This window comes from Nicotiana tabacum, chromosome 16 (assembly GCF_000715075.1).
Source record: "Nicotiana tabacum cultivar K326 chromosome 16, ASM71507v2, whole genome shotgun sequence".
Taxonomy (NCBI): Eukaryota; Viridiplantae; Streptophyta; class Magnoliopsida; order Solanales; family Solanaceae; genus Nicotiana; species Nicotiana tabacum.
In genome coordinates, this window is record NC_134095.1 from 55,470 (window position 1) to 65,383 (window position 9,914).

General features: G+C 33.4%; 2 protein-coding genes across 2 annotated transcripts; one reads left to right on the forward strand and one right to left on the reverse strand.

The window, feature by feature from the left end:
- Nucleotides 1–1,024: 1,024 nt before the first annotated feature.
- On the reverse strand, nt 1,025–3,850 carry LOC107799051 (S-type anion channel SLAH4-like). Its single transcript, XM_016622121.2, has 2 exons — nt 2,838–3,850; nt 1,025–1,668 (listed from the first exon to the last, which is right to left on the reverse strand). The coding sequence occupies exons 1-2, from the start codon at nt 3,777–3,779 to the stop codon at nt 1,387–1,389; spliced, it is 1,224 nt and encodes a 407-aa protein (XP_016477607.1). The 5' UTR covers nt 3,780–3,850; the 3' UTR covers nt 1,025–1,386.
- A 324-nt stretch (nt 3,851–4,174) lies between these two features.
- On the forward strand, nt 4,175–7,720 carry LOC107799052 (uncharacterized). Its single transcript, XM_075232501.1, has 6 exons — nt 4,175–4,196; nt 5,539–5,682; nt 5,831–6,116; nt 6,213–6,798; nt 7,013–7,549; nt 7,676–7,720. Exons 1-6 carry the CDS (start codon nt 4,175–4,177, stop codon nt 7,718–7,720), a joined length of 1,620 nt encoding a protein of 539 aa, XP_075088602.1.
- The last annotated feature ends 2,194 nt before the right edge of the window (nt 7,721–9,914 follow it).

The window sequence follows — 9,914 nt, forward strand, 5'->3', positions numbered from 1 at the left end:
GCCTTGATTCCAAAATAACTATTTCCACATACTCAACTCGATGAGACTTCACATGTCTAAAATATCACATTAATACCCATTTAACATATTCACACCTGGTCCGAATTTTTAGAGTATTATAGCTCGCTTGGTTAGCCAAGGTCTTAAGTTCGGCTCTCAACAATAACATTCTGTTTTTCTGTATTTTGTCTTAGTTGTATTCATTGCGTAAACAAATATAATTAATACTTACGCGAATAAAACTATAGTGGTTTATGAAAATTTGAGTTAAAGTAATAAAAATTATACGTTACCGTCCTTGAAATAATTAAGGAACGTAGCAAATGATAATTATAATCAACTAAAACATGTTTGTGCATTCCTCTTTTCCAACTGCTATGATATTAACGATGGGAGAAACTTCACCTGTCATCTTCATAAAGTTTTTATATTTGCTAGTTGATAACACCGTTTTTTATCTTTCCATATCTGTAGATAGATGCGGATCTCATATTTCTAGTACAGGTGTACTATTAAATAAAGAAGGAAAAAATGTATTAAGCGGGAAGTGATCCTTATTCCTCTCGTTAAATATCCAACCTTCAATCAAGTGCATCATTTAACATTTACGGAAAGACCATGGATTCACGTGCCGCATAATTTTACCAAATTCCGCCCATGTCCGTAGAAGATCATAGATGTGTACTACGTACTATTTATAAACCAACGTTGACTACATTTGATGCTCTTACCCATCAAACCTCTTTTATGTTTTGGTTGAGTTATTTATTTATTTATTTACTATCTGCCTCGTTCAACAATATTACAGGTAATATCTACGACAAACAAATTAGGTCCTTAATTTCAACAGAGGAAAAAAATATAAATAACTAAAATATCAAACTCAGGTACCTAATAGTTGGCTATAACGATAGTGATTTGTTATATATCTTTAGACAAAATTAGTTGGTCACTGAAAACATGGACATATCTCATACGTCACACATATGTTAATTATCGCTAGATCTTAGACAAAGATGAGAACTAACCAAAAATTAAAATACAATATAAACTTTATTAATTAAAAATCACTATAAAGTAGTACATGGAAACCCAAATAATATTTGAATACAATGTCTAAACTCGACAGATATAGACTAGTTATGGCAAATTGGCAAGTAAACAATATAATGACTGCTAGCTACCAGCCTTAAGCTTATTCAGTTAATATAATACATAGGATAGACTCATATATATAAAGACTCCTGCTGGCCCTGTGCTGGAGACCATTAAATTAACTCTGTAACAGTCTGATAGCGAATGGGACGCGCTCATTGTCTTTCACAATACATATTTTGCTAATATCTACTTTACTGTATTAATTTAAAATTTTGAATACGCCTTTGATCAAACAATTCGTGAAGATTGTTTGGGTAGCTTAGCAGTGAGAGAAGGATCTTCATCAGGTAAGAGCATTTTAGAGTAGAGAGCAGTGGATAACAAGAGGGCAATAATAACAAGAACAGAGAGGGATGAAAGAATGAGCATTATGGTGTGTGGCACTTTTCCTTTGACCTCTTTTGCATATCTTGTGGAAGCCAAAGCTAATAGTGTTACTGGATATGAGTATGCCCACCATGCTACGTTGAATTTTCTCATTGATTTCTTGAAGAGAGTTGGCCTGCATATCTAAAAATTCAAAGGAAAAACAACAACAAAATAAGTCAATTTCCTAATTGGAAGATTGAAGAATTATACTCTATATAGATGTCTTTCAACCGCTTAAACTAAAAATAATCTGGAAACGTATAATATATGTATAAGACGTGTAAAAATATATATATATTTAGTGTATAATTTATGTATACCGATAAAAAAAATTCATCTAGTTACTTTGTGTAAAAATTCCAAAAAAGAGATTTATTGAAAGTAAAAAAGGAGAAATTATGGGCTGGTCGATCTAGTAGAGTGACAAGTGAGAGTCGTCTTGATCACGGCATGTATACGGCTCGTACAAGAAGACAATAGTTAAATAGCAGCCAATAACATGAATTTTTCTATATATAAAAAGACAAAAACTTTGAAAGAAACATGAATAGCAAGTTGAATCTATCATAAAACAATAGGATGTAGCGAAACAATATTAAATTCTACGCTACACATACGTAGACTTGAAGACAAAGTTGTTGTGAGGTCAATTTCATCTATTGCACATGCAACATAACAGAAAATTCCTAAACTTAGGTTTAGGTTTTGTAGAGGAAATCTTGAAATAATAGAAAGAAAAAAAGACAAAGTCGATATTCATCAACTTTCCAAGATTATTGTAAGTTGAGGATGACTCTTCTAATCTTATATTTAATTATATATTGGTAATGTAAAAATATAATGTCGTCATTGTAATTTAACATATATTATAATAGGTTATATGCTATATTTTTAAGTAACTAAGTTTCACTTATTAGAGTTTAACTTTTGTATTCCAATAAATTTTTACACTATCAAATCATTTTTATGATAACAAGTAAAGATACTTTTATTCATAATAGGTAAGATTTAACTTTTAGTATGTGCTAAAAATCATTGTATTTAACATGTCGTATCAGCTAATCTATCTTTTTTTTTTAGGACCAAATACCTTCAAGTTACTTTTTAAATATTTTGATAATATAAAAACAATTTTGTGCTGTCGATCTAAAGTAGTTACGTATATTTTAATTACTCTTGCGGGAAAAGGGGCTTATCTTGGGACCTAAGCACTAGACTCAAGACCCCAGTTAAACCGTACCTAAATACTCCCAAAAAAAAAGAAAAAAGAAACACTAATTTCTAAGCCATATTTTCAAATGCAACGTTACCAGTGACGTAAAGAGGAATAACGAGAGAAAGAAGAGCATCTTTGACGCAGTATCGAAGCTTCCAGTAATTGATGCCCAAGCCAAGCTAGCCATACTTGGAGCTGCAAAAAATAAGAAGAAAACTGGTCGCAACATAGCTGGAAGCCGATCACTTCCTGATAATCGTTGATATAACGTCACAAAAAGCACCAAATAATGAACCATCCCTAATGAAAATAAGCAAACAGAAACCTCTTGCCAGCCCATTTTAGCCGCGGCTCGAGCCCCGACTAAGTTCCCAATGACCGATAAGTGGCTCGTAGGGTTAGCCACGGCTGTTAAAAGCCTCTTTCCCTTAGTGAACCATTGTCCATAAATTTTCACGTCTAAAACTATGACCGGAACTGCAAAAACCCACCAAAGAGCTTTAAAACCAACGTGTTTTGGTGCTATAAAAGGGTGGGATTCAAGTAATATAAGCCAAGAAATCCAAGGGGCAAAAAGGTAATTGACTCCAACATGGTGCACGAACTCTCCCTTAACCAAATTAAATCGAAAGAAGCACCTCAAGAGATAGAGTAAAGAAAGCAAAACTAGAACCAATAGTGCAAATGACCATAGGAAAATTAGAATGGGACGATAGATCATTTGAGGCACATGACGTAAGAATTTTGTTTCATTATTGGTTGGGTCAAGTAGTGTTTTCCATAATAAAGTTTCCCAACATAAAGATAAGCTTATTCTGAAATAGCCTGCATGAATCCTCGTTAGCATTGAGGATAATATGAATCTTAGTCCAATGAAAGCGAGAAGAGCATGACTATGGTCTTCTCGCTTTTCTGAAGAGGAAGATCGAGGCAACTCGATCATAATATCAGTATCTGGTATTATAGCGTTTTGATTTTCCTTGTCAGTATTAGGTGTGTGAAAATCATCTAATGCAGGAATGATTCTCATCGACATATTTTTAGGAGTTATGGTGTTTAATCTCCAGTGAGAAATTTTTATAGCAGAGAGGGTGAGAATGGGACAAATGAAGGAGGATTAAAGAATGTGCAAATTGGGTTAGATGCGAAACGGAGACAAAGGAATTAATTAAAAGAATACCAAATCAAATTTTCCGCCTAATTCGTTGGAAGACGCATGCAACAAGGTACAAACAACGACAATAATATTTGAGTGGCAAGATTTATGTTGACTAAAAGAGAAGTGGTAAGAGTTATGACTTATGAGTTTACTTTCTATCTCAATGGTAAAAATCTTTTGCGTTGTTAGATTATTAAAAAAATAACTTTTTATAATAGAATTTTACTTATATACATGGACAATTAAGATGTATATACATAACTGATTGGTATATGTTTCAATCAGTAATAGCAGGTAACCAGATGCGGACTCATGATTTGAAGGTGACGGGACACATGAGCAAACAGTTCAACCAGTGCCCCTATCGGACTTTTGATGTTAAAGATTCCAAGCGAAATATATGACCATATGCACTTATATATTCAAACCTTTTGCCGAAGTTAATTAATGGGTCCAGTGATCCGTCTTCTTCAAGCATAAGTCCATCTTTGCATGTAACTAATGTGTTTTAACTTCTTATAGCAGGTTAAAATTAGTGACGGATATAACGGTATGGTTACGGGTTCAATTGAACCCATAACTTTCAAGACAAACATAAATTTACGTGCAAATTCATTAAAACTGTAAGAAAATAGTAAATATGAACTCATAACTGTAAAATTAAGATGGGTTCAATTCTAACAACCTTAAATATTGATCCATCCATAAAATTGAAGTCCTGAATCCGCCTTGATTAAAACAACTTGTGTATGTTATGTAATATTGTAATATTTGTAGCAGGTAAAATACACTATTTTTCAGGCCAATAATTTCACTTTTTATGGTGATTGCCTATAATTTCGTTTCGGTAACTTTATACAGTAAAAGTTCTGTTACATTGTATGTGTATATAGAAGTTAAACTTTTCATAATTATAAGGTAATTTGAGAATGTTGAAAAGAAGATATATAACCAGTTAATTAGCATTTGTGTTTTATACAATGCATAATAATGTAAACATTCTTTAGGTTATCGATATATGTAAATATTTTGCATGAACATATAATGCATCACGTAACCTTCGAGCTACTACGTGAAATGTTGTTAGCTAAGAGTGGCAGTAAAAAGTAGTTTAATGCATTATCTTATTCATTGAAAGCGGCATATATATCTTTGCATGCAACTATTTTAATATTAATTCCTTCCGTCTTACAGATTTTATATTGTAGTTTTGCCTTTTGAAAATCAAATATATCCTAATCATCTTCAACACTTATGCTTTTTTAAAGGGGAAAATTTCATATTAAAATAACTGGACTGCTTGCTTTTCAACTTTATAGCTCATATTTCAATTTATAATTGAGTAGCCTAAAAATAAGAGGCCCATATCCAAAAAAAGGGGCGTTATTTTCGTTTTTTGGGAGTCAGAAGCGGGATTTTGTATCTTTCAGCGGGATTTTCTCTCATTCTTTCCATTCTTCTTCCCCAAATCTACAAAAACGAGATCTTGCGGTCAATGCATCTCCAAAAATCCTAGAAATTCTTCTTCATCTCGAATTAACAACAAATCAAACACGAAAAGTGAAATTTGTTTTCCTGCAAATCAGCGCAATTTTCATTCTTGCTGTAATTTTGATTTCAATTTTTTGTTCGATAGAGCTTTTTCCAGTTTACGTTCTTCATAGTGGTGAATGGGAAGAAAACAAGTTTATCAATTTCGTCAGCGATTGTGTAATAGTCGAGTCGGCATTCAGTTACAACAATTTAGTTGCAGCTATTTCAGAACAGATTAGGATCGATGGTGAGTTAAACACAATAGAGATTAACTTTCTCCCAAATGATGATTTTCTGCCGGTCCTGATTTACAACGATACAGGTGTTAAGGTGTATATTGAATTAAAGAAGAAAAACTTGAATTTCACTAAATACCCCTTGTTTGTGAGTAAAAGAGATTTATGATAATCTTTTGGTTGCTACAAGTTCCAGTTGTTTGGTTGCCACAAGTTCCAATTTTATAGATGTATCCACAATTGATAGCACTGAGATTATGGCTGATATCGAATTGATTGAAAATACGAAACTTAGTGAAAATACGGGTATAATAGATAATATGTTGAACGAATTTATTGAGGAGGATCAAGTTTATAAAGATAAAGAGACAGTTATAAATGTGATGAAGAACTTGGCTGTATACGAGAGGTTCCAATTCAAGGTGAAGAGATCAAGCGCAACAAGGTATGTCAATATTTATATAGGTATTAAAATTAGTATATATCTAGTTATGTTTTTGTATACAAATGTATTTAGAAGTTGAATGATCTTTAATCCTAGGTATCACCTTATGTGTGTGGATGACAATTGTGCTTGGAGTTTCAAATCTTCTATCGTTTTCAAGGCAAACATATTCAAAGTGAAAAGTTACAATAATAATCACACATACGGCTATGGTGAAAGATATTTAACACAACGTCAAGCTACTTCAGGTGTAATTGCTAGTATAGTCAAGGACAAGTATGTTAATCCAAAAAAACTTTACACCGCAAATAATATAATAGAGGACATACAAAAGCAACGCGGGATTGAAGTGAGCTACATGAAAGCATGGAGAGCTAAAAAGATAGCAATGGCAATGATAAGAGGGAGTCCGAGTGATTCATATAAGGAGTTGCCGAAGTATTTTTATATGTTGGAGCATACAAATCCAGGAACGGTTACAAAGTTGCACAAATCAAAAGATGGATGCTTTCTTTATGCATATGTTTTGCTATATGCATCTATCAAGGGTTGGGAACACTGCAGACCGATAATGGTTGTTGATCAAAGTTTCCTTAAAGCAGCATATAAGGGTACCATATTGACTGCTTGCACACAGGATGGAGCTGGTGAGTTGACTGCACCTACCTTGTTTCTGCAGTTTGTATAATGTTTTAGTTTCATGTATAAAAGTGTATAGGATTTCACATCTACTGTTTTTATAAAATTTGCATATAAAGTTGTATAATTGTGTATAAGATTTGTATAATTGTTTGAATCCTAATATCTATTTTGTATAAACAGGAAAAATCCTTCCACTTAGATATCCAATTGTAGATTCAGAGAATAATAAATCTTGGGAGTAGTTCTTTGTCCAGATAAAGGGTACTTTTGGTGTTAGGGAAGGGATGTGTATAGTATCAGATAGAAACGAAAGCATCTTCAATGCCACAAAAGTTGTGTACCCAGAAGTACCACATTGTATTTGCATGTTTCACTTGTGGCAGAATGTAAAGCGCACATTCAAGAAACATCACAAACAATTGAAGGATATCTTCTTTGCTTTGGCTAGAGCTTACACGATAGAGAAGTTTGAGTACCATATGACAGAGATGTGCAAAATTGATCCGAGGGTGCAACCTTACTTGTTCGAAGTTGGCTACGAAAGGTGGTCTAGGGCATATTCCAAAGTAAAAAGGTCGATGGTAATGACTTCCAATATTGCAGAGTCAATTAATGCAGCAAACAAGGATGCTAGAGAGTTACCAGTAATGCAATTGCCGGAGTATATGACAAATTTGCTACAACAATGGAACAACAAAAACAGAAAAAGTGCAATGGAGACATCTACAGAGCTTGGCAAAAAGTACGACAAACTCCTTCGGGAAAATCTGATTGCATCGGAGCAAATGATGGTAAAATAAATCAAATATAATGATGTTGGACACTGCTGACTTGCATTTTACTGCTTGTATAAGTATGTATAACTCTGTATAATAATGTATAATGTTCTTTAACTTTTTTAAAAAAAACGTTTGCAGGTGAGGCCTGCTACGGAGCAGTTATATACTGTGTTTGAAGGGTAAGGTGAAACATAGTGTGCCTTGAAGAGGGAACATGCAGTTACGGAAAATTTCAAATGGATGAACTTCCATGTCCGCATGCTTGGGCAATTTTGAAGAACCAGCAACTGAAACCTGGCCAGTATTGCTCTTTTTACTACAAGAAGCATAAATCCTTAGAACTTATAAATTTCCAGTGAATTCGATGCCACATGAGAGTTTATGGGTAATCCCAACAGAGGTGCTGGAAGATGTGGTCCTACCACCTAAAGGGAGAAAGAATACATGAAGGCCAAGAAAGGAAAGACTCAAACCTGCTTCAGAGAAAGAATCTAAGAGGGCGTTTTCATGTTCTGTGTGTGGACAAGGTCGTCACAATAGAAAAACATGTAGGAATCGACCAAAATAAATAGTTGGAAACATAACACTTCCTATTACATTTCTTGTCATGTTGAGTAGTTAAGTTTCACAAACAATAGAGTTACAAATGTTGAGTAGTTAAGTTTCACAAGTAATTGAGATGTTTCATTATACATGTTTTGATTATCCAATAATAGTGTCTTGCTATTTTTAATGGTGCTAAATATATTGATAGATTGTACAAATACAAAAGGAACTGCAAACAATCAATGGTATTATATGTATACAGATGTATAAATAAGAGTATAAGTTTGTATAAATTTGTATAACTATGTATATCATTGTATACATATGTATAAACGCTGCTACATTAACAAAATTGCAACCATAATGAAAATACATACTTTGTTAAAGGACAAAAGTAACTGAATATTCATTAAAATATAATTCATTCACAGCCACAATGTGTAATGACTACCACAAATTATACAAAATATCCTTTAAGGTTATCTCACAAGTAGCAGAATAGTACTTAGACAAAACTAGGCAATAACTCCTGATACATAGCAAAACTATAGTAAAATGGAAAAAACAGAACTACTTTCTCGGTTGTCCCCTCTTCCTCTTCCTGAAAAGTCTCCCTGTGATTTCATCACCACTAATTGCACCGGACTGTTGTTTTTTCCTTCCATAATCCCACAATAAAGATCCCCACCTGGTGCGAAGTGTCTCAATGTCAAAATTATCTTTTCGAATTTCCTTACCAAAGATGAAATACTCAGCAAAGACAACAACAAAAGCACCACAATCACTATAATTAAAAAGAAACAAAACAGATTCAAATAGGTACACTAATAGTAAAATAGTAAAACAATTGAGATTAACCTACCATGATCTGTTAGGGCACATTATTAACCAGATTAATCTGCAAAGCATCAGAATGGGATTTATTGGTATATGCACTATTGTTCCAATAAATGCCCTTCTTCTCGACATAAAAATTAAAACTCTTCAAGAAGTAAGGTATCAGAATTGCATAAGGTAATGCAGCATCCAAAGCAAGTCTATCATTAATAGCTCCACGGTTAGAGTCATATATGTGGATGCACCTATCTATGAATGTAAACAACCCCAAAACCCAATGACCCAATTTTGCTCTTCCGCGCTTCACATAGATAGGGAATAAGACGTGGTCAACAATGTGCCACGGTACATTTGCATCACAATAATATCCGCTAATGTACTCTTCTATCTCATGTCCTTCAGGAATCACTAAAGGATCTTGATTCACTTTGAAATCTTTATACAGGGAGTTGATTTTGTTACCAAAAGCAAAGTCAGTTGTAGTAAATCGCATGGAAACATTCGGCCCATATTTTCCCCTCTTCCTCAAATAATAAAAGAGGACATTTAAGTGCTGAGACAAGAAATAAAACAGAACAACCATCACTACTAGATTTTTTAAATATAGAAATTTATACACTATTATACAGAGGTATACATATTTATACAAGGTTATACAATCTTATACTGTGATTATACAAAGCTATGTATACAGTATAGGGGTCTCAAACAATAAAGATATGCAACAACTAAAAAAAGGCATTAGAACAGGAAGTTATTAAATATCGTGCCAATCAAAGGTCGACCACAATACGCAAGTGAGTGGAACCAATCCTTCGTGGTCACATGACACGAGCCAAAAGTAAAAGCTTCTGCAAGCTTATTTACTTCATCGGTATATATATTTTGGCACTTCAAATCACAAAAAATAAAAAGTAATCATAACTACCTTCATTGACAAGTATAAAATCAGAATATGAGAGATTAAAGAAAGTGAAGATACCTTCGCCTCGTA

What these genes read in the sequence shown, in the direction of transcription:
- LOC107799051 (XM_016622121.2), bottom strand. Translation starts at nt 3,779, where the DNA reads ATGTCGATGAGAATCATTCCTGCATTAGATGATTTTCACACACCTAAT. An exon ending in TATTCCTCTTTACGTCACTG is followed by an intron (nt 1,669 to 2,837) that starts GTAACGTTGCAT and finishes TTGAATTTTTAG; the next exon opens with ATATGCAGGCCAACTCTCTT.
- LOC107799052 (XM_075232501.1), top strand. Translation starts at nt 4,175, where the DNA reads ATGTTTCAATCAGTAATAGCAG. An exon ending in GTTTCAATCAGTAATAGCAG is followed by an intron (nt 4,197 to 5,538) that starts GTAACCAGATGC and finishes TTTGTTCGATAG; the next exon opens with AGCTTTTTCCAGTTTACGTT. An exon ending in AAGAGATCAAGCGCAACAAG is followed by an intron (nt 6,117 to 6,212) that starts GTATGTCAATAT and finishes CTTTAATCCTAG; the next exon opens with GTATCACCTTATGTGTGTGG.